Source organism: Cherax quadricarinatus, chromosome 53 (genome assembly GCF_038502225.1).
Source record: "Cherax quadricarinatus isolate ZL_2023a chromosome 53, ASM3850222v1, whole genome shotgun sequence".
NCBI classification, from domain to species: Eukaryota; Metazoa; Arthropoda; class Malacostraca; order Decapoda; family Parastacidae; genus Cherax; species Cherax quadricarinatus.
Genome location: NC_091344.1, coordinates 25,001,134 through 25,027,204, shown reverse-complemented (window position 1 = coordinate 25,027,204; position 26,071 = coordinate 25,001,134). Strand labels below are relative to the sequence as shown.

At 39.2% G+C, this 26,071-nt stretch overlaps 1 protein-coding gene across 1 annotated transcript in view; it reads right to left on the bottom strand.

Annotated features, from left to right (window-relative positions):
* LOC128692196 (uncharacterized) overlaps positions 1-24,961 on the bottom strand; it is a 31,150-nt gene extending 6,189 nt beyond the window's left edge. Inside the window, exons 1-4 of the mRNA XM_053781269.2 lie at positions 24,866-24,961; positions 13,548-13,791; positions 10,514-10,620; positions 8,046-8,690 (exon numbers count right to left, since the gene is read on the bottom strand). Of these exons, the coding sequence (XP_053637244.2) occupies positions 8,046-8,690; positions 10,514-10,620; positions 13,548-13,779 (984 nt within the window). The 5' untranslated portion in view covers positions 13,780-13,791; positions 24,866-24,961. The remainder of the gene's footprint in view (positions 1-8,045; positions 8,691-10,513; positions 10,621-13,547; positions 13,792-24,865) is intronic.
* Positions 24,962-26,071: the final 1,110 nt, after the last annotated feature.

Here is a 26,071-nt window from a genome sequence, read left to right as displayed (position 1 = left end):
AGCTCTTCTGACGCCACCACAGGATTAACTGTAGCTACAACCACAGCAACAACTGCAACTGCCAACACAAACATCACAACAACCAGTGCAGTCATCGCAATCACCACAGCAACTGTAGCCACTACCACAATAATTGCCAAAGCAACAATAGTAGCCACCACCACAATACCACATATGCAGTCACCACTGACTTAGATCCAGATGATCCTCCTGAGGAATCATACTTCAAACTTCACTTTTACTCCTGAATCATCTTCGCTCTCAACAGTCACCTCTGCATCACCTTTATCCTTATAATTATCACCCCTGCATCACTATTAAACATATTATTCTCATAGTAACATTATTTGACAGCCATTAGTCGAGTTAAAGAATATCCTGGCTTCGGATGTTTTAAGAGAACTTTCAGGGTCCCTTTCACACTGGTGGGATCTACTGAAGCATAATCCCCATGAAGAATATGGAGCTCTCACTGTACATATATCCAAGTGATGAATACACTGTACCCACATGCTCAGGGGAGCATATGTCATGTAACTCAGGTCAAATTTATTACTTACTTCAGAATAATATTCTACTCATTATTTTTTATGGCCATAATAATAAAGGAAAAATTACTCATCTGCAGTAATCAAAAGGTTTAGTGATGGGAAAATAAAGCTGTAGGAAGTCCATGGTTTGGTCCTCCTGTTATGGGCGCGCCTTCCCTCGTGTGGCTGCTCACCCTCGTGGTTTCAATTTCATCAATTTTCTACTTAGTCCGTTGTTCCTGGAGTGATATAATATTCCAGTAGCTTGTCTCATGATTTGGATAGTTAATAATGTCCAATCCACAATTCTATACCAATATATGCTACAAAAATTTGTGATTAATATTTCATCTTGCATACAAGTTAAGCCCCCCACTCATCACTTGCTCCTGCAACATGCAGCACTCAAGGTACCTAGTTGCATAACAATAATTTTACTCTTGGAGCACCATTTTATTCATTTACATTTATTAATACCCTTTATTCCGTAATTTTTTATTTAATCCCTTCCAGCAGTTCTATTCAAATTTTATTTATTTAACCAATCTCTATTTGCTCTTTAGCTAAACTGTACCCTCATTGCTCTGATTGTACTAAGTTTCCTTAACTGGTTATGAAGCTGTGACAGGATGTGCCTACTATTGTTTCTATGGAATTACTGTTAATTTCCACATCCCTTAGGGGAATCTCCTTTGATCTCAACGAGTTTAGAAAAAGTTCTAATGAAGTAAGCTAGTAGTTTGAGTACTACTAGACTGGTATCTCTAGACATTTCATCAGAAGCTACAATACTTTCATCTAAATTATACTGTAAATAATTAATTAATCTGACTAACAGTTATAAAAGTTGACAAAAATAATGCAAAGTTATACATAGTAATATCTAATATATTTCTTAAGTGGATAATATACATAGAAATCTTTGCAATTTTTCATATGAATTTGAACATGGGTAAGTGAATAATTGTTTTTGTGTGCATGTGTGTATATGTGCATGAAGGGCAAGGTGAGCTGTAAACTATAGTAAACTCATTTATAACTGGCACCTGAAACAACAGGATCCTTGTAAAGCCACAATATTCTTGGGCAGACCCGATATAAAAATCACCTTTGAGAAACTGGCACCTAGCTCCAATTTTAACCGGCATTTCTTCTTTAAAAAAACCTCTGAGTTAGTTAATGTACACCACTCCATCAACATTGGTACAGTGGACCCCCGCATAACGATCACCTCCGAATGCGACCAATTATGTAAGTGTATTTATGTAAGTGCATTTGTACGTGTATGTTTGGGGGTCTGAAATGGACTAATCTACTTCACAATATTCCTTATGGGAACAAATTCGGTCAGTATTGGCACCTGAACATACTTCTGGAGTGAAAAAATATCGTTAACCGGGGGTCCACTGTATTCTGCTTTAACCCTTTGACTGTTTTGGTCGTATATATATGTCTTACGCGCCACTGTTTCGGACGTATTTATACGTGTAAATTCTAGCGGCTTCAAATCAAGCAGGAGAAAGCTGGTAGGCCCACATGTGAGAGAATGGGTCTGTGTGGTCAGTGTGCATCACAAAAAAAATCCTGCAGCACGCAGTGCATAATGAGAAAAAAAAACTGACCGTGTTTTTGGATTAAAACGCCGACTTTAAGGTGTATTTTCGTATAGTATTTATCGCTGTATCCTAGTTTTCATGGTCTCACGTGATAAAATGGAAAATATATTACAGAAATAGAGATAATTTTGATTAGTTTCACGATGAAAAGGACCTTGAAATTGAACTCAAAGCAGCGGAAATGTTCGATTTTTACCAATGTTCAGGAGTAAGAAAATCACACCAAACGTCCAATACACGTCAACTGGGGAGTCTAATATTCTTTCACTAGTGCACTGATATTATTTATACCATTTTTACAATAATGCAGTAGTCTGCATAACAGTAAATTTTGTATTTTTTGTATGAATAAAAAATCAAAATAGAAAGCAATAGTAATACAAGAGGGGCCTAGAGACGTGACTAATGAACAGAGGATATGTTATTTTAGTACCAAGAATGTCTACATTGTTTATTCTGGTCCCTCTTTTAAAATTGGCATCTTTTTTAATTTGCGTGAAATTGGCCAAATTGCCAATTTCTGACCACTTTATTGGGTAGTTCAAATCGGTAAATGGGCAGTTTCTTGTACTCAACTGATAGAAAAAATGGAGTTCTAAAGAGATAGCTATGAGTTTGGTCAACTGGAACAACAGAATTGGCCAAAAACAGGGCTCAAAGTTGGTGAAATCGCCGATGCGTATATGTTGCCGAGACCACTAACTTCGCGGGAGCATAATTCCATGAGCTTTCAATCAAATTTCATAATTTTGGTGTAATTACCATCATGAAAAGATTCTCTATCATTTCATAAGAAAAAAAATTTTTTTTTTTCCCCAAAAAATTTTGCGAAATAGAATGATATTTTCAGAAAGGGGCTTGCGACAGTCAAAGGGTTAAATCAAGACTCTCAATAAAGTAATGGTGATGCTACAATGTGAACCATGGGGTTTTACTGTAATTCTTCATAGTCTTGCCACTGTGCAGTATTGCATTTATTAGTCATAATGTGCAGTGCAATCCTATAATTTGTTGGGGACAGGCTTCTGGAGCTGACATGATCCTATGGATATCAACAGTAGAAGGAATTTATGGATATCACTAATAGAAGGAGGTTATAGAGATACTGTGAAGATCATTGGTGGAAAGTGAGGACAGTGGTGAGTGAAGTGGCAAGTAGAAAAGAAGCTGTGATGCTATGTCAAAACACAGGAAATGTGGAAATAAATGGTATCAAATACCGACACAGTGGAACTATAAACACATATGCAGTATAATGTGATCCTTTATTGACAACGTTTCACCCACACAGTGGGCTTTTTCAAGTCACACACAGATCTACCTGGGGTGGAAGGTACGGGAGTATTTATAGTCATGTTCAGAATGTTGAGGTCAGGTGGAGAATGCTGCATCTGATGACCTACCGGGTGGAGTTATAAAGTCTTGGGTAGCTTGGCAGGGGTATTGAACAAGTTGTGAGTAGACCTTCTGCAGTGTTCTATGTTCTTATGTGGGATAGCGATGAAGAAGTTTCTTGGCGAGTGGTTCAGCTATGTTATAGAAGCCGTTGTTCTGGTTGAAATTGTTGGTTATAGAGATAAGCGATGATTCCAGGATTCTTCGGTATTGAGTGTTGTCTTCTGTGGCGATAAGTCTTGAGTTTCTGTAGTTAATTAAATGGTTGTGTGAATTGCGATGTTGTACACAGGCATTCCTTGTATCGTCAGTCCTGCTTGCATATTGGTGTTCTGAGATACGTGTTTGGAGGTCTCTTGATGTTTCGCCCACATATAATTTGTTGCAGTCATTACAAGGGATTATGTATACCCCTGCAGAGGATGGAGGCTTGTCCTGTCTACTACTGGTGATGTCCTTGATGGTCGTGGTTGTGGAGGTAGATACTTGGAATGATGTATTGGAAAAGATGTTGGAAACATGTTTGGCAATGGAGTTGGTGGGGAGGACTATGTATCTCTTCTCGGCAGTGTCTTCTCTGAGTGTGTTGAAGATGTTTAATGCCCGCCGTCTGCAGTCTCTGATGAAGTGACGAGGATAGTGGAGTTTAGAAAATACTTGTTCAATTATAGTGCATTCTTCCTCAAGGAACTCATTGCTGCAGATTCTGAGTGCACGCAGGAAGCAGCCTATAATTACACCACGTTTGGTTTTGGTGTCGTGGTGAGAGTAGAAGTGGAGAAGATCGTTTTGGTTGGTGGGTTTTCGATAGACTTTAAAACGAAGTTCATGGTCAGCTTTGCAGAGCAGAACATCAAGGAAAGGAAGAGTGTTGTCGACTTCTTCTTAAAGTGTGAACTGGATTGAAGGCTCGACCTGGTTGAGCTTGTCTTGGAGAGCTTGAACGTTGAAGCGTTTAGGAGTTATGAGGAGAATGTCGTCAACATAACGGAGCCAGGTGACAGACGAAGGAATAATGGTGGAGAAACGTTCGGCTTCTAGATGTTCCATGTATAGGTTCGTCAGGACCGCACTGAGTGGCGAACCCATGGGTAGTCCAAAAGTCTGCTGAAAGAGGTGATTTTCGAAAGAGAAACACGTAAAGCCAACACATAGTTCAACAAGGTCGATGAAATCGCTGGCTGGAATGGGAAGATCAAGTGAATCGTCAATTTTCCTGCGCAAGAGATCGATGGCTTGTGTAGTAGGTACTTTGGTGAATAGGGAAGTCACGTCAAGGCTGGAAAGTTTCTTGTTCCTGATGTTGATGTTGCGAATGCGATTGAGAAGATCACCCGAGTGTTTGAGATGTGCTGGACTGATAGTGCCCAAGAGTTTAGAGAGGTGTTTTGCGAGAATTCCTGAGAGCTGGTGGGGAGCACTGCCTATTCCCGAGGATATGGGCCTCAGTGGGATACCAGGCTTGTGAGTTTTTGGCAGGCCGTACATTCTGGCAGGTCTGGGGTTGCTTGGGATGGTGTGCAGAAGTTTCTTCCCTTGTTCTGAGCCCCTCAGAATGCGGCGAATCCTTTGAAGAAAAGTTTTAGTAAGGTTGTCCACTTGGTTAGTTGTGAGAGGTTTGTAGGTATCTGGGTCATTAAGTAGATTGACCTGGACCTTCTTCTAAAAGCTTACTCACTTCGCAACAGACACAATTTTCTTCGTGATTGCATCCAAGAAATGGTCTTACCAAGATTTACTCCTCCTCAAACTGCCAACATCAAACCACCTTTCTCCGCTACAGCTCGGACCTACCTTGAAGAGTGTGCAGATGACTTAAACAATGCTACAAAGGAAGCTTTTCTCCAAGCCAGAACACTAGGCACAACACTCTGGGGCAACATGAACAGACGCACCGCCGAAATCATTCGCAGCAGATTTGCCACAGCGAATGTTCAACAGAAGATCAGACTTACTAGGAAACTACAAACACTCTGCGATAATAGTAATTAGAAAAGTTTAGGAAGACCTGAAATTATTCAAAATCTTTCATCTCGTCCATTGTCAACCACAGAAACTGAAGCCCTCAGCTTAGGCCTCAAATTCGCAACAGGAGTTACAAAACCAAAACACGACCTCAATTTCATCGCCAAAAACTACAGACACAATGACTCCGACTTCCAAAAAGGCTATCTTCAAGGCATCATCTCAGCAGCCATCTCAACACGCAGCTCCCCAGTCATACCTCGACGTTACATCAATGCACTCAAAGGTTTAGCAGAAGACACGACCATCAGGGTCACCACCGCTGATAAAGGAGGTGGTGTTGTTAACATGAACACTGACGATTACAGGAACAAAATGCTCAATCTACTTAATGACCCAGATACCTACAAACCTCTCACAACTAACCAAGTGGACAACCTTACTAAAACTTTTCTTCAAAGGACTCGCCGCATTCTGAGGGGCTCAGAACAAGGGAAGAAACTTCTGCACACCATCCCAAGCAACCCCAGACCTGCCAGAATGTACGGCCTGCCAAAAACTCACAAGCCTGGTATCCCACTGAGGCCCATATCCTCGGGAATAGGCAGTGCTCCCCACCAGCTCTCAGGAATTCTCGCAAAACACCTCTCTAAACTCTTGGGCACTATCAGTCCAGCACATCTCAAACACTCGGGTGATCTTCTCAATCGCATTCGCAACATCAACATCAGGAACAAGAAACTTTCCAGCCTTGACGTGACTTCCCTATTCACCAAAGTACCTACTACACAAGCCATCGATCTCTTGCGCAGGAAAATTGACGATTCACTTGATCTTCCCATTCCAGCCAGCGATTTCATCGACCTTGTTGAACTATGTGTTGGCTTTACGTGTTTCTCTTTCGAAAATCACCTCTTTCAGCAGACTTTTGGACTACCCATGGGTTCGCCACTCAGTGCGGTCCTGGCGAACCTATACATGGAACATCTAGAAGCCGAACGTTTCTCCATTATTCCTTCGTCTGTCACCTGGCTCCGTTATGTTGACGACATTCTCCTCATAACTCCTAAAAGCTTCAACGTTCAAGCTCTCCAAGACAAGCTCAACCAGGTCAAGCCTTCAATCCAGTTCACACTTGAAGAAGAAGTCGACAACACTCTTCCTTTCCTTGATGTTCTGCTCTGCAAAGCTGACCACGAACTTCATTTTAAAGTCTATCGAAAACCCACCAACCAAAACGATCTTCTCCACTTCTACTCTCACCACGACACCAAAACCAAACGTGGTGTAATTATAGGCTTCTTCCTGCGTGCACTCAGAATCTGCAGCAATGAGTTCCTTGAGGAAGAATGCACTATAATTGAACAAGTATTTTCTAAACTCCACTATCCTCGTCACTTCATCAGAGACTGCAGACAGCGGGCATTAAACATCTTCAACACACCCAGAGAAGACACTGCCGAGAAGAGATACATAGTCCTCCCCACCAACTCCATTGCCAAACATGTTTCCAACATCTTTTCCAATACATCATTCCAAGTATCTACCTCCACAACCACGACCATCAAGGACATCACCAGTAGTAGACAGGACAAGCCTCCATCCTCTTCAGGGGTATACATAATCCCTTGTAATGACTGCAACAAATTATATGTGGGCGAAACATCAAGAGACCTCCAAACACGTATTTCAGAACACCAATATGCAAGCAGGACTGACGATACAAGGAATGCCTGTGTATGAGATCGCAATTCACACAACCATTTAATTAACTACAGAAACTCAAGACTTATCGCCACAGAAGACAACACTCAATACCGAAGAATCCTGGAATCATCGCTTATCTCTATAACCAACAATTTCAACCAGAACAACGGCTTCTATAACATAGCTGAACCACTCGCCAAGAAACTTCTTCATCGCTATCCCACTTAAGAACATAGAACACTGCAGAAGGTCTACTCACAACTTGTCCAATACCCCTGCCAAGCTACCCAAGACTCTATAACTCCACCCGGTAGATCATCAGATGCAGCATTCTCCACCTGACCTCAACATTCTGAACATGACTATAAATACTCCCGTACCTTCCACCCCAGGTAGATCTGTGTGTGACTTGAAAAAGCCCACTGTGTGGGTGAAACGTTGTCAATAAAGGATCACATTATACTGCATATGTGTTTATATTCACACAGGACATGTTTAAGGAAAAACATTGGAATACTGATGAACCATTTATATGTAGAGAATGTGGAAAAAATTATTACTGGCAAGTTTCAAATGTACAGTAGTGTAATTAGATATTTAGTAAAGCTAAAAGATAAGTTTTAAACAGTGTGAGTAAATATTTGGTAGGGTTCAGGAATTGCAGAACGAGAAGCCATGTATGATGGATATAATTGTGGAAAATAAGGAAATTATGATATCTGGATATTTGGCCTGAGAAACACTGCTTTATGGTTAAATATTTAAGTAGGATATAGATAAGACAAAATTTACCGATTTAAAAAAAAAAAAAAAAAATTATTATTTTTCTCACCATCAACAGCTGCACCATTAAATCTTCAGGTGAAGTCTCTCCTTCTATGACAGCAGGCTGCTGCTCATCCTTGCTGGATTCCCTTCGAAACTCACGCAATTCTTGACGTACTGCAGTTTCTGCTATTACATACTGCTCAATTTGTTCATCGTCTATCCCTTCTTCTATATGGCACTGCTGGATTTCTCTTCTTGCTATAGCTGCTGCTTTGCGATGTGTACCTAATTCTCGTTTTGTACCTGCCTGCCGCCTAGAGCGTCGTAAAGCAGCTTCAATTGATCGATGCATTTGTAATTCTTCTTCAGTCATTTGTTGTCTTTGCAGCTGGCGTTTTTGTCTCTGAGCTGCAGCTGCTGATGCACGATGTGCCTTCAGTTCTTCTTCAGTCATGTTCTCCATACGAAGATGACGTCGCATCCGCTGGGTTTCAGCTATTGCAGAACGATATGCACGCCGCTGCTCCTCGGTCATACTTTCTAGCTTACGTTGGCGATATTTTTTTTGTGCTATAGCTTCTTCTCTATGTTTCACTTTCCTTTCCTCTTCAGTCATTGCTTCAAACTGCCGGCGACGACACTCCCTCCTTGCTGCAGCAGCTTTTGCTCGTCTCATCTTTGCCAGATCTTCAGTCACTGCATCATAAAGCTGAAGAAAAATAAAGTAAATAACAAAACCGATTTGTATATATACAAGCTTTTCAAATTTTACACAGTGATGGAAGAATGCATGAGACAGACTTATAGTAAATTTTCAGATCACTGATGTCTTTCTTGTTCCCAAATGAAAAATACAACATTGCATATTGCCAAAGAAGTAAGAACCAAAGTCCTTTATTATTCAAGCAAGATGCACTCTGCAAATTTTAATTTCTGTAAAACCTCTCAAGCTTAAAATGCATCAGAAGTTTGGAAAAAATATATTCTATGTTAGAAGTATTTAAGGAATGTTACTCAGTAAGAGAGCACTAAGTAAAAAGTTTGGATTGGAAATACAGTGGTCCCTCGTTTTTCGTAATTAATCCGTTCCTGGAGCCATTACTATAAACGAAATTTACGATTTGCGAATCAATTTTCCCCATACGAAATAATGTAAATACAATTAATCCGTTCCTGACACCCAGAAGTATTAAAACAAAAATTTTTTTTACATGAAATATACATGTAGTACATAAACAATACAATGGGAAATGATGAATGAAACATTAACAGTGTAACACTTACCTTTATTGGAGATTCTTCTTAGTGTATAGGAGAAAGATTGGATTGTTTACAGTTTGGAAGGGGAATCCCCTTCCAGCAACACTTCAGGTACCAATTGTTTCTCTGGGGTTGCTTCTCTTCTCTGTTTCTTAATGCCACTAGGACCACCTTGAGTCACTCTAGTCCTGTCTCGCAAAGTAACTGTGGAGAGAGCTCTGTTTCTGGCGTCTCTTTAACACTTCCCTAAAATGGCCCAAGACTTTGTCACTGTACATATTTCTCACCTTTACCACAGGCTTGGCACTAGGAGCTTTCTTTGGAGCCATGGCAGCTTATTTAATACTTGCAAGCACTAAAATGAGTGGAATATTATGAAATATTTCGTAGGAGCACTTGAGGGGACCTTCACTCACTGATAAACAATGCCAGACTGGCTGGGTAGGGAGGCCGCCCCGGCTCACACCGTGCATACGCGTCCCGGACGAACTACTATTCGCGAGTCAACCTATGAAAAGCGAGTCCATGTTTATACGAAAATACCCCTATGATTGGCGAAATTTACGATTGCCGAGAACTACGAAAAGCGAGGGACCACTGTACTGTACAGTACTGCTAAAGAAACCTTTGGATATAGTCAATGACTTGTTTTATATCAACTGGAAGCTATCCAGGCCTCCTAGCCACTATACTTTTATATTTACATGTGCATGATATTTCTCATTGGTTTATATAGTTTTCTGCCAAGCAAACTGTCTTACATCCTTGGTACTTCTGCAAAAATTATTGTTAAGGCTTTTTGTTATGGATTGATAGCCTTCTGAGCCCACCTTCAGTGGATATATGAACAGTATTCACTCCATAATATTCTAAACTGAAGAGGGACCATGTTGAACACTGGCAGTTAGTTGTAATAATAAGTGAAGAGGCTTCCACAGACACTTGTTACATTATTATAGTTTAGTTAACATTGTATACACCATAATGTATTTAGTTAGATTATCTTTGCTTAGCAATCCCTTCATCTAGCTAAAGTACTTACTGGGTTAAGGATCTGCCTTGGAGATGTGATCAGCACTCCTTGTGTGTCAGCAGCCAGTTGGGTATTAAAGAAAATGCCACTGGTTTCCTTCTCTCACTTGGATTGGCGGCTGCAGTAAAAAGGCAGGCATGGTCTGTTTTGCCCTTCAGCATTACTCTTCAAAAAAGTTTAAAATGCACACATGTACAAAGTTACACAACAATGGAAAGTAAAGTATTCTCCCAACTTACAGGGCATACACAGGATGAGAAGTCGTCGGTGTCAGTGCAAGAGAGAAGCTCTGGATGAGGGGAGGCTACTTCTCCGGTGCCAGTTAATACAGATATATCCTGAGGTTCTGCAAAATATTGTTACCCACATAAGCACTTTTATCCTTAATTCTCAAACAATTTAAATAATGAAAGAATATAATTACAACCAATCCACAGATTTAAGAGACATAATGAATTGGCCTGTGTCTAGTGAGGACATGCTTTATAGATTCTCTGTGCTGATCCTACTGAAGTGTTCAGGATGTCTTCGCCAGGTTCTGAGGAGCTGTACCATCAGGTGAATGCAGAGTTGGAGAAGCTAGGAAGGAGATATAGCATTTTAGAGATAACGATGATGATTTATCCCTTAAACAAGGAAGAGGATACCAGTGATACCAGCCTCAACGAATGGAAATGGTCTGCGAGAAATAATATAAGCCAAAGATGGAGAAGGCTAAAGAAAATGCAATTGAGACTACCAATGCCTTTGCTGTATTGATGGATGAATGTGGTTTGACCACTGAGAACACAATAAAAGCCATTAGTGTAGGTAAAAATAATTTTGTAGCAAGTGATACTCACATTAGATTAATAGAAATGGCTTTTTGTAACAGGAAAACGAGTCAGAGGGTGTATTTTCCTGGGACTGGGATTCACCCTAAAGTTAGCAGATTAGGAAACTTTATGGCTGTTAATGTAAGAAATCCTATTATCTACCTCAGTGCTCGAGAAATTATGCTAGGAAATGTAGGAGAGGACCTGCTTACTGAGTATAGTTCAGCAATACATATAATTGGGATGAATGAAGAGATCCCTGTTACACGTGATATCTTACCATGGGAGCTTGGGCCAGAAGGCCTGCTGCAGTGCTCTTTTCTTATGGGAGGGAAGGAAGGCTTGGCAATGAATGGTTGTCCACAAAAACTGGTGTTAATTACTTGATTGATACGCACAGTAAGGGTACTGCAATACTATGTACGCTATTCCTAACTGGGACAACCTCTACAGCAGAAATGTGTCTGCCATGGAAGGATATATTTATCAAAAGAAGGGATAGAAACATTAGCCAGTGCAGTGATATAGTGCTACAGTTTTAGGCAATAAAAACTATTCAAAAGCACTGGGTAATGATGATAAAAAAAAAAAAAAAAAAAAAAAAAGGCAAAGATGAACAGAGAAAAGATACTGATGAAAAACTTCCTAAGCATTCATTATGAAAATAATTGTAGTACTAGGTACAGAATAAACAAGTTGAGATTGGTTTCATGTGCTGGAAATATCAGTGTTGTAATAAATGAGACATGGTTTAATTTGAAGAGTCAGAATATGCCTGCCAAGTGCCATATTCATTGTTTTGAGTTGTTCCACCCTGATAGATGGAAAGGGTGAGAGGGGGGTGCTATATGTTAACCCTTTGACTGTTTTGGTCGTATATACGTCTTACGAGCCAGTGTTTCGGACATATTAATACACACAAATTCTAGCGGCTTCAAATCAAGCAGGAGAAAGCTGGAAGGCCCACATGTGAGAGAATGGGTCTGTGTGGTCAGTGTGCACCACATAAAAAAAATCCTGCAACACGCAGTGTGTAATGAGAAAAAAAAAAACTCTGACCATTTTTTTGGATTAAAACGTCGACTTTGAGGTGTATTTTTGTATAGTGTTTATTGTTGCATTCTCGTTTTCATAGTCTCGCTTGATAAAATGGAAAACATATTACAGAAATAGAGGTGATTTTGATTAGTTTCACAATGAAAACGACCTTGAAATTGAGCTCAAAGTAGCGGAAATGTTCGATTTTTACAATTCAATTTTTACCAATGTTCCAGAGTAAGCAAATCACACCACACGTCCAATACACATCAACTGGGGAGTCTAATATTCTTTCACTAGTGCACTGATATTATTTACACCATTTTTACAATAATGCAGTAGTCTGCATAACAGTAAATTTTTTATTTTTTTGTATGAATAAAAAATCAAAATAGAAAGCAATAGTAATATAAGAGGGGCCTAGAGACGTGACTAATGAACAGAAGATATGTTATTTTAGTGCCAAGAATGTCTACATTGTTTATTCTGGACCCTATTTTGAAATTGGCATCTTTTTTAATTTGCGTGAAATTGGCCAAATTGCCAATTTCTGACCACTTTATTGGGTAGTTCAAATCTGTAAATGGGCAGTTTCTTGAACTCAATTGATAGAAAAAATGGAGTTCTAAAGAAATAGCTATGAGTTTGGTCAACTGGAACAACGAAATTAGCCAAAAACAGGGCTCAAAGTCGGCGAAATCGCTGATGCGCATATGTCACCGAGACCGCTAATTTCGCGGGAGCGTAATTCTCTGAGTTTTCAACCAAATTTCATACTTTTGGTGTCATTACCATTGGGAAAAGATTCTCTATCAGTTCATAAGAAAAAATAATTTTTTTTTTCCCAAAAATTTTGAGACATAGAATGACAGTTTCAGAAAGGGGCTTGCGACAGTCAAAGGGTTAGGGGAAGCTTAAATTAGTGGATAAGAACAGACATAGAATCTCTCTGGGTAGAATTTATATAAGGACATGAAAAATAGGTTTTAGGTATACATATTAACACAATCCCCACAATCTTAGAAAACTGCCAAGGTAAACTACTCTGGGACAAAACTCCTAAGGTCTCAAGGGATAAAAATGTAGTAATCTTTGGAGATTTTAATTCTGGCCAAGTTGATTAAAAATCATTGACTGGAAACTTTGTGTCCAACTACCTAAAGGTTGTCACAGATTGTTTTATACAGCAGTTTGTGACAGAACCAACTCGAGGTAATAGCCTGCATAACCTAGCTCTGAAAAATAAGGCAATCCGATATGTCTGAACAATAAATTATATGATAACTGATATGATAACTTATATGATAACTGATACACTTTAATAAGAACAAATGCCAAAGCATTTAATGAAAAAATTGCATGACAGTTACAAAATTTATATAACTTTCCAATAAAAATGAAAGCTGTACATAAAACATACCCTCTTTTATTTGCATGAAAGACAAGAAACTTTCTACAGGTGGGTCTTCAGCCAGTCTCTCTCCTTGGGAATTTGAATATGCTTCTTCTGCAACACAAGGGCTCTCAACTTCATCTTCTGTTTTTATTTTAATAACATTAGATTTTTTATTGCCATGAACAATAGTTTTGTGATAAGTTTCTTCTGACTTAACCTCCTTACTGTGAACACACATCTTGTGAAATGGACACATGGCATCAAATGCCTGAAACCATGAGAAAATCTTATTATACAAATCCTTGCAAAATTAATGGCTACCAGAATAAGACAACAGTGCCTCATAAACAAGTCAGATATTAATTATATGTTAGTTTTAAAACAGTTGTTAATGGGACCATAATGCAGATTTTATTTTAGCATTATAATTTTTTCCATTTCAAAATGTTATTGGCCAGAAAATCCAGAAAAGCTTAAAAATTGGTATTGACAATGAACTCATTAATAAAATTTGTATTATGTACAGTAAGCTCTCTTATAAAGCTTCTCTATATAATATTTTTTTGTAAATGTGACTGAAAAAGAGTAAATCCAACTGAATAGCACTTTTTTCAACAGCATTTACAAATAAATCAACTATATAGAGGAGCTTTACAGGAGAGTTTACTGTAATGTGAAGAATGATCTCTCATTAAATACCATGTTTCTCATACCACACAAGTGACTTTTTCCTAATACTATATAGGCAGTAGACTGGCAGACAGCAACCATCCAGGGAGGTACCATCATCCTATCATAAGAGTATGAAACAGAAGCCTATTAAACATTTTGTATTCTGGCAGAATTGCTGAACTTTTCTTTGTCTTATGAACATGTATGTTGGTTAAAAAAGACACGTACAGCAAAAGTAGACCTTCAGTAGTACAACATTTAACAAGAGGTTTTATAAAGTAACATTATGTACCTAATAAAGCCTCGGGTAGATGTGATGTAATATTAACAAAGAGTCCCCTTTAGCCGTGTGTTTCTTTTTAACTACTCATCGGCTATAAGATAAGATAAGATAAGATAAGATTTCGTTCGGATTTTTAACCCCGGAGGATTAGCCACCCAGGATAACCCAAGAAAGTCAGTGCGTCATCGAGGACTGTCATACTTCAACTACAATATTTAAGATGATAAGTAAATCTTAGAAGATTCTACTTGCAACTAGGACACACTCACATTACTTTCTCATTTCTTAACTGTTAGATTCAATAAACCTTAACTACTACTGTATCTAGATAATTTTCAATCACACCAAAAGCTAATCAGCTCAAGTAGAGAATTAGATATGTTATTTTTTTCTCATAAAGCATTTAAAGCTGCATGTGGCTCCTACTGGTCTACAACCAATGCAAAATCGCCCAATGACCAGATGGTCCAGTTCATTCCTGGATGAAGCTCATAGAAAGTTCCTTTATCCAAACAAGTGCAAGTGTGATGTAAATGATCTTTTGCAGTGGAGTTCTTAGTAGGTTATGTGCATAATCTAGGCATTATCTGTAGTTCCAAAGATCACCACATTCATGACCCAGTCTCAAACAAGGCCTAGGATGGAAAAGAAATATTACATTATATAATAATTATTATAAACATAACTAAACGCTAAAAACCACAAGGGTTATACAGCAAGAAAGAAATATTACAGGATTAGGAAATGCACAGCAAAGGTAACTACATATATTCTGAAAATCAGTAAAACTTTATAAGATTTTTCTGCCATTTTTCTTGTTTATTAGACAAGGAAAAGGCCAGCAATCCTGTCCTAGTACAAAAAACGTCAAGAGCCTTCCCATTGACACTCATACGACAGAACTAACTTCTTCAACTAACTCAGTTTTACAACTAGAGCAGAAAAGAAGAAGTGAACAAGGAAAAAAATTCTCCATGACAAACTAACAAAAGATGCCAGAACTTCAAATTACAAGTATCTTTTGGTACTTTTGAATTATTATTTTTAAGAAATGATACAGCATTTTTTATTTTATTACTTGAGCTTAAAAGAATGAATGTGGAAATTAAATGAATCTTCACTTGGGGTCAAGTCACGATGCAGATACAGTGGAACCCCGAATATCGGCAGCTGCATTTATTGGCCAAATCGTATTTTGGCCAGTTTTTGGGTGGAAATTTTGCTCCATATTTCGGCCAGTGCCTCACAAATTGGCTGTATTATATGCATAAGCCCGCCTCCCACTGGGACGCCAGGCATAGATGAGTCAGTCTCCCTGTGTCTCTTGGTGAATGAGCATATACTCCGAGCATTCATCCAAACATTTCCTTAAAATCCATTGGTTTTTGTGCTTGTTTATTAAGTGCGACTGTGAAATAAGCCACCATGGGCCCAAAGAAAGATGTGGAGAGAGGCAGGGAGTGTAGCATGGAGGGAGGGAGTGTAGCATGGAGGGACGGAGAGTAACAGGGAGTGTGGGAGACAGGGAATGTAGTAGGGAGGCAGGGAGTGTAGCAGGCAGGCAGGGAGTGTAGCAAGCATGCATGGAGTGTAGCAGCTAAACAAGGAGTGTGGAAGGGAGGCAGGGAGTGTAGTAGGCAGGCAGGGAGTGTAGCAGGCATGGAGGGAGTGTAGCAGGCAGGGAGGGAGTGTAGCAGGCAGGGAGGGAGTGTAGCAGGCAGGGAGGGAAGTAACCCCAAAGAGGGCTTTGATACCTGAAGTCCTTAAGGAGGGGGATTCCCTTCCAAACAATAATCAGTCCACCCTCTCTCCTCTTCCCTGTCTTTCATAAGCCGTAAGCGTGCGTGAGCGTGTTAGATAGGAGTGAATGGAGACGAATGGTACTTGGGACCTGACGATCTAGAAAATGTCATGCCCATATGACAACAGGAAAATGCAAACTCCCTTCCTGTAAGCTTTTTCACCCTGAAATGTGTACCTCTTCAGTACAGGAAAGACTGTGCTATAACTTAAATTGCCAGGCATACCATCTAAAGGGGACAAAAAGATACAAAACATCCAGGCCATGGGAAAACCTGGGTAGCCACAGCCACTCAAGAGGGAGAGGTTTTTTAGTGCCAGGAAGGAAAAAAAACTGGCAGGAAATGGCAGAAATCGTACACCAAATCCAGTCATTCCTGGAGTGGAACCACAGTCGATGGCCTCCACTCCAAACCAACAGATACAGATACTAATGCCGGAAAAAAAATCCCCCCCCCAGTACCAACAATACCACCAGTCCGATAACATTCTTCTTTGCAAATATACAGGGTCTAAAGCCAGCAATAAACAACAAAATACCTTTCATCCGTGGACTGCTTGCAGAGGCAAAGGCAATGTTCGCGGCTTTCACTGAGACCCACATAAAGGATCACTTGGACAACGAAATATGGATCCCAGGTTACAACCTATACAGATGTGACAGAGTGAACAGGCAAAAGGGGGGGGTTGGCCTGTACATTGCAGAGTCACTTGTTTGCACAGAACTGCTTAATGCCTCAAATGACGTAGTGGAAGTTTTAGCAGTAAAGGTCGAGAACCAAAACCTAGTCATTGTGGTAGTCTACAAGCCTCCGGATGCAACATCCCAGCAATTCCAGGAACAGCTGTTAAAAATTGACCACTGTCTGGAAAATCTTCCAGCTCCTGCACCCAACATCTTGCTCCTGGGGGATTTCAACTTAAGGCACCTAAAATGGAGGAATATAGCAAATAATATTGTTGCAGTAATAACACCAGGAGGCAGCTCTGATGAAAACTCACACTCACACGAGCTTTTAAATCTCTGCACAAAATTCAATTTAAACCAGCAAATAATAGAGCCTACTAGACTGGAGAATACACTAGACCTCATCTTCACTAACAATGATGATCTGATAAGAAATGTCACCATATCAAAAACAATATACTCAGATCACAACATAATTGAGGTTCAGACATGTATGCGTGGAGCCCCAGACCGACAAAATGAGACTAGTCACGAGGGAGCATTCACCAAATTCAACTTCAATAACAAAAACATAAAGTGGGACCAAGTAAACCAAGTCCTAACCGATATAAGCTGGGAAGATATACTAAGCAACACAGACCCAAACTTATGCCTAGAACAGATTAACCCTTTGACTGTTTTCGACGTATAAATACGTCTTACGAGCCAATGTTTCTGACGTATATATACTCAATAATTCTAGCGGCTTCAAATCAAGTGGGAGAAAGCTGGTAGGCCCACATGTGAGAGAATGGGTCTGTGTGATCAGTGTGCACCACATAAAAAAAATCCTGCAGCACACATTGCGTAATGAGAAAAAAAAAACTGATCGTTTTTTTGGAATAAAACGCCGACTTTGACGTGTATTTTCGTATAGTATTTATCGTTGTATTCGCGTTTTCTTGGTCTTAGGTGATAAAATGGAAAACATATTACAGAAATAGAGATGATTTTCATTACTTTTACGATGAAAACGACCTTGAAACTGAGCTCAAAGTAGCGGAAATGTTCGATTTTTACCAATGTTCAAGAGTACATAAATCACACCACACGTCCAATACACGTCAACTGGGGAGTCTAATATTCTTTCACTAGTGCACTGATATTATTTATACCATTTTTACAATAATGCAGTCGTCTGCATAACAGTAAATTTTGTATTTTTTTGTATGAATAAAAAATCAAAATAGAAAGCAATAATAATATAAGAGGGGCCTAGAGATGTGACTAATGAACAGAGCATATGTTATTTTAGTGCCACGAATGTCTACCTTGTTTATTCTGGACCCTATTTTGAAATTGGCATCTTTTTTATTTTGCATGAAATTGGCCAAATTGCCAATTCCTGACCACCATAATGGGTAGTCCAAATTAGTAAATGGGAGGTTTCTTGTACTCAGCTGATAGATAAAATGGAGTTCTAAAGAAATAGCTATGAGTTTGGTCAACTGGAACAATGGAATTGGCTGAAAATTGGGCTCAAAGTCGGCGAAATCGCCGATAGGCATATGTCGCCGAGACCGCTAACTTCGCGGGAGCATAATTCCACGAGTTTTCGACCAAATTTCGAACTTTTGGTGTCATTACCATCGGGAAAAGATTCTCTATCATTTCATAAGAAAAAATAATTTTTTTTTTTTTCAAAAATTGAGCGACATAGAATGACAGTTTCAGAGAGGGGCCTGAAACAGTCAAAGGGTTAACTCGGTGGCACTCGATGTATGCACAAGGCTTATTCCTCTAAGAAAAAGGAGGAGTAGATGTAAAATAGAAAGAGACAGGCGCTCCCTTTACAGGCGACGGAAAAGAATAACAGAGCGGCTAAAAGAGGTCAATATATCAGAAATGCGCAGGGAGACACTGGTCAGAGAAATAGCAAGCATCGAACTTAAGCTAAAAGAATCCTTTAGGAGTCAGGAATCGCGGGAAGAACTAAAAGCCATAAATGAAATCGAAAGAAACCCAAAGTATTTCTTCTCCTATGCCAAATCAAAATCGAGAACAACGTCCAGTATTGGGCCCCTACTTAAACAAGATGGGTCCTACACAGATGACAGCAAGGAAATGAGTGAGCTACTCAAGTCCCAATATGACTCAGTTTTTAGCAAGCCGCTAACCAGACTGAGAGTCGAAGATCAAAATGAATTTTTTATGAGAGAGCCACAAAATTTGATTAACACAAGCCTATCCGATGTTATCCTGACGCCAAATGACTTCGAACAGGCGATAAATGACATGCCCATGCACTCTGCCCCAGGGCCAGACTCATGGAACTCTGTGTTCATCAAAAACTGCAAGAAGCCCCTATCACGAGCCTTTTCCATCCTATGGAGAGGGAGCATGGACACGGGGGTCGTCCCTCAGTTACTAAAAACAACAGACATAGCCCCACTCCACAAAGGGGGCAGTAAAGCAACAGCAAAGAACTACAGACCAATAGCACTAACATCCCATATCATAAAAATCTTTGAAAGGGTCCTAAGAAGCAAGATCACCACCCATCTAGAAACCCATCAGTTACACAACCCAGGGCAACATGGGTTTAGAACAGGTCGCTCCTGTCTGTCTCAACTACTGGATCACTACGACAAGGTCCTAAATGCACTAGAAGACAAAAAGAATGCAGATGTAATATATACAGACTTTGCAAAAGCCTTCGACAAGTGTGACCATGGCGTAATAGCGCACAAAATGCGCGCTAAAGGAATCACAGGAAAAGTTGGTCGATGGATCTATAATTTCCTCACTAACAGAACACAGAGAGTAGTCGTCAACAGAGTAAAGTCCGAGGCAGCTACGGTGAAAAGCTCTGTTCCACAAGGCACAGTACTAGCTCCCATCTTGTTCCTCATCCTCATATCCGACATAGACAAGGATGTCAGCCACAGCACCGTGTCTTCCTTTGCAGATGACACCCGAATCTGCATGACAGTGTCTTCCATTGCAGACACTGCAAGGCTCCAGGCGGACATCAACCAAATCTTTCAGTGGGCTGCAGAAAACAATATGAAGTTCAACGATGAGAAATTTCAATTACTCAGATATGGTAAACATGAGGAAATTAAATCTTCATCAGAGTACAAAACAAATTCTGGCCACAAAATAGAGCGAAACACCAACGTCAAAGACCTGGGAGTGATTATGTCGGAGGATCTCACCTTCAAGGACCATAACATTGTATCAATCGCATCTGCTAGAAAAATGACAGGATGGATAATGAGAACCTTCAAAACTAGGGAGGCCAAGCCCATGATGACACTCTTCAGGTCACTTGTTCTATCTAGGCTGGAATATTGCTGCACTCTAACAGCACCTTTCAAGGCAGGTGAAATTGCCGACCTAGAAAATGTACAGAGAACTTTCACGGCGCGCATAACGGAGATAAAACACCTCAATTACTGGGAGCGCTTGAGGTTTCTAAACCTGTATTCCCTGGAACGCAGGAGGGAGAGATACATGATTATATACACCTGGAAAATCCTAGAGGGACTAGTACCGAACTTGCACACGAAAATCACTCACTACGAAAGCAAAAGACTTGGCAGACGATGCACCATCCCCCCAATGAAAAGCAGGGGTGTCACTAGCACGTTAAGAGACCATACAATAAGTGTCAGGGGACCGAGACTGTTCAACTGCCTCCCAGCACACATAAGGGGGATTACCAACAGACCCCTGGCAGTCTTCAAGCTGGCACTGGACAAGCACCTAAAGTCAGTTCCTGATCAGCCGGGCTGTGGCTCGTACGTTGGTTTGCGTGCAGCCAGCAGCAACAGCCTGGTTGATCAGGCGCTGATCCACCAGGAGGCCTGGTCACAGACCGGGCCGCGGGGGCGTTGACCCCCGAAACTCTCTCCAGGTAAACTCCAGGTAATCTGTTGGAGTGTGAGCAGGGTAATATTTAGTGAAGGGATTCAGGGAAACCGGTTATTTTCATATAGTCGGACTTGAGTCCAGGAAATGGGAAGTACAATGCCTGCACTTTAAAGGAGGGGTTTGGGATATTGGCAGTTTGGAGGGATATGTTGTGTATCTTTATATGTGTATGCTTCTAAACTGTTGTATTCTGAGCACCTCTGCAAAAACAGTGATAATGTGTGAGTGTGGTGAAAGTGTTGAATGATGATGAAAGTATTTTCTTTTTGGGGATTTTCTTTCTTTTTTTGGTCACCCTGCCTCGGTGGGAGACGGCAGACTTGTTGAAAAAAAAAAAAATAGTGATTTAAATGTTCATTTATTTATTTATTTTATTTAGTTCTCATTGTTTTGTGTATGTAAAACTATAATTAATCTTTAAAAAATGTATTTTTTGTTAATATTTTTGGGTGTCTGGAAGGGATTAATTATACAGTGGACCCCCGGTTAACAATATTTTTTCACTCCATAAGTATGTTCAGGTGCCAGTACTGACCGAATTTTTTCCCATAAGGAATATTGTGAAGTAGATTAGTCCATTTCAGACCCCCAAACATACACGTACAAACGCACTTACATAAATACACTTACATAATTGGTCGCATTCGGAGGTGATCGTTATGCGGGGGTCCACTGTATTTACATTAATTCTTATGGGAAATATTGTTTCGAATTTAGGCAGACCTTCTGGAACAGATTACAGCTGATATTCGGGATTCTACTGTATGTCACTTCAATTATGCATGTAGACATCTTACATATAGTACAAGATTAATGCAAAATTTTTTTTTTTTACAAAATCTGAATCATATTGTTCTAGGCTGTTTGAAAAGAGAGCAATAATACATATTAAAATTAAGAGGTTTTCTATATAATCTTTCTTTCCTTTCAACACACCGGCCGTATCCCACCGAGGCGGGGTGGCCCAAAAGGAAAAACGAAAGTTTCTCCTTTTACATTTAGTAATATATACAGGAGAAGAGGTTACTAGCCCCTTGCTCCCGGCATTTTAGTCGCCTCTTACAACACGCATGGCTTACGGAGGAAGAATTCTGTTCCACTTCCCCATGGAGATAAGAGGAAATAAACAAGAATAAGAACTAGAAAGAAAATAGAAGAAAACCCAGAGGGGTGTGTATATATGTGCTTGTACATGTATGTGTAGTGTGACCTAAGTGTAAGTAGAAGTAGCAAGACGTACCTGAAATCTTGCATGTTCATGAGACAGAAAAAAGGACACCAGCAATCCTACCATCATGTAAAACAATTACAGGCTTTCGTTTTACACTCACTTGGCAGGACGGTAGTACCTCCCTGGGCGGTTGCTGTCTACTTCTATATAATCATCGTATATAATTTCCCACACAACACTATGTGATATGCATATCAATCAGTCATTCACATTAAACAGTAGTGGGACTTGCCAGTAACTGGAAGGTACATTCTCCACATACAGGTGTTGAATTAGACATGTTAAAGACCTGGGTATCTTTATTCTGAAGACTTGTTGTTAACCAGTGGCTTAACCAACTCTATGCAGAGGTTATCTCAAGGTGATGAAACTGAAGACAGTAGAAGATGAGGTAATCAGTCTCTCAGTCTAGATGAAGGTATTCACCATCACAGTCTTCACCTAGACTCAGGGACTGATTACCTTGTCTTCTACTGACTCCAGTTTCAGCACCTTCAAATAACTTCTGTACTGAATTGATAAAGCCAATAATTGGCTAAACTTTTTCAAAATGAAGATACCCAGGTGTTGCACATTTGATATACCTTTGAAGAGTTTCACTTCACTACTCACGTGTCTTATTCAACAACTTGTCAGTATTGTATACCATTACTGCTACCCTAGTGTCTAGAAATTAAAAATATTGTGAACAATTTATTAAAATAAATAAATACTTTTGCAGAGGTGTAAAGACATGCTAGATTAAATCATTACGAACTCCAACCCTTGTATACCTTTAATATATGCAATACAGTAATATTTTTAATTAAAAAAAAGTACAGTAGACCCCCGCATAACGATCACCTCCCAATGCGACCAATTATGTAAGTGTATTTATGTAAGTGCGTTTGTACGTGTATGTTCGGGGTCTGAAATGGACTAATCTACTTCACAATATTCCTTATGGGAACAAATTCGGTCAGTACTGGCACCTGAACATACTTCTGGAATGAAAAAATATCGCTAACCGGGGGTCCACTGTATATATTTATGTATTATAATACTTATTAATGTAGATAATTAATGTAGATAATTATATAAACTGTTGTATTCTAAGCACCTCTGCAAAAGCAGTGATAATGTGTGAGTGTGGTGAAACTGTTGAATGATGATGAAAGTATTTTCTTTTTGGGGATTTTCTTTCTTTTTTTGGGGTCACCCTGCCTCGGTGGGAGACGACCGACTTGTTGAAAAAAAAAAAATTATATTTATGGAGAAAGCATTAAACCTGAAAGGTCATACAGGGAGTGAGAAATGAGGCATTCAGAACTGATCCTGGAAAGTAGTACAATTCTCTGGTTCAATAATAATAATAATAATCTTTATTTCTACAAGTATATGTACAAGGTGCGCAGGCCTAGCTGACATTCATGACATATTACTTTACAGATAATGATAACTGTACTTATGCCTAAATTTACTTACTTTACTAAGTAACTTGCTGTATCTTCACTATCACTTTTCAATCACTCCACAAAACTGAAGATCACTGAATCAGTTTGAAATAATAAATCATACTTTTGAAATTGTACTACTGTTCATTTTCTACCTTTCCTATTGTACATATGATTATAGTAAACTGTATAAAAAAAATCCTACTTAAAAGTCTGTTATAAGGACCCCAATGGAAATAAGTCACTTTATCTGACTTTTTTTGGGTTATCCTAGGTAAGTACGTTTATTTAGACACAGGTACTACACATATGTACAATTATTATTATAATAATAAAAGAAGCAAAGCATTAAACCTACAAGGGTTATAAAGCATAATAAATACAATTATACATAGTGTAAATTACCACTAGGATAATCCAAAAAAGTCAAACTGACTTATTTATACTGATTGAGTTGTAATATCTTATTATCTAGACCTTAAAGGTTAAAATAGTTAAGTAACTCAGGTAATTTACACATATGTTAAACTATATTTATGATAATTGTACCAGTACCTAAATTCTTACTAATTCTTAAATAATCTTAAGTGTTAAGATTATTAGTCTGCCAGAAATTCTGTGCCTGTCAGTGACTTTCTTTTGTGCCTAACAATGTTATATTACATGTAAACTGATTTTTTTTGCACCGCATAAAGAAAGAAAAAATTTGAATTTGAATTTGAACTAACAGATCTTAGAAATTTAAAAAAAAATGCACTAGTAAGTTCATTCAGGTACAGGTACACATAAATACAGTTACATAAATTGTCATACATGAAAGAATATGTGTAGGTTACCTAGGATAACCCCAAAAAGTCAGTCAAAATGACCTAATTTCGACTGGGGTCCTCAGATGGCCCCTCCAGTCATGGACACACCACTTTTCACTAATTTTAAAACTTTAGATTTGTATTTCATCTAAAAGTAACAAGTGAATTATTCACAGTAGTTTAACATTAATATAAAATAATATTTCTCAAAATATATATTCTTAACAACGGGGGAGCAGCGCTAAACCCACAAGACTCGAACAATGCCTGAATGAGATAAATCAGGTTTGATCCAAGAAAAAGTGAGAGAAGCTCCAATTCCTTGGATCACGATCCTCTCTCCTGTAATAAAGCACCCATGTCAAAAAGAATATTAATGAGTAATAAAAGGCAGCGCTGGAGGTTTGAACAAAAGCCTGAGTATAATACTCTCATATATAGTCACATGTGTGCTTATTAAGTCATTATTATAATATAAATGAGCACTAGAGTATATAAGGTATACTTATACATGTAAGTATGGATGGTTGGTAGTATGTATATGGTGTATGGACGAGTGTATACACGGTTGTGTCAGGTAGACAGAGAGGGCGGCGGGTGTCCTGTATACTAGGTGAGTACTGAAGCTTGCACTCGCGCCGCCCACCCAGCCACCCACCATCACCCAAAACTACTCCACCTACTTCAAAAATCACCCTCTGGTCACCCCAAAAGCCCCTCCATCCACTCACGCCAAAAATTCGCCCCAAAAATCTGCTTATCCATTAGTGCCGCCCATTCGAAAAACTCTCCCACGCACGCTAAACACCCGTTCATCCACTGGTGCCGCCCACTCTAAAAAACCCGGCTACCCACGCCAAAAAACAGCCCACCCACTCCAAAAAAAACCACCCACCTACTCCAAAAATGCCCACCCACGCCAAAAAACCGCCCACCCACTCCAAAAACCCACCCACGCCAAAACCCCGAACATTCACTGGTACTGCCCATACCTAAAACTGGCCTACCTACTCAAACCGCCCACTCAACCACCCACAATGACCACCTATGTACCCAAGCTTTAACACCCACTCAGTACTTTCTTTGTTTCTAATCTATTAGTAACCTGAAGTAATAAAAACTCAGGATGATTCAATAGTCAAACAATGTGATTTATTTCCATTAGGATCCTTAATGGATGATGGAATATATTGAGAATCAATATCATGTAGTAAAACTGTATAAAACTGGCAATACAAAATAAAAATTATGCAATTAAACAACGATTGTATATTCACATGGAAGCGGTAAACCCGTAGGGGTTAGGTAGGTAGGTAGGTAAGTCCATTTTGTATTTAGGCACTGCATATATAACAAATATTTGGTACAATGGTCCTGAGGGGACATAAAAGTAATAATAATAATAAACTTTATTTCTACAAGTACATAGGTTTTATGGGCACATAAAAAGTACATTATGTGAACCTAATAAAATCAATTAGTAAGTTAGTTTACATAGATTATCATACATAGCAGCATATGTGTAGAGAACCAAGAATAAACCAAAAAAGTCAGACAGTGACTTATTTCCATTGGAATCCTTTACTTATTTATATTGGGATCCTTAGTTAATTTTCACTGGGATCCCTGTTAGTAAGTGTATTTAAGTCTAGGTACACAAGTTCAATTATCATACATAGTTTAAATTACAAAGGATACATCAACCAGATCTTTAAGT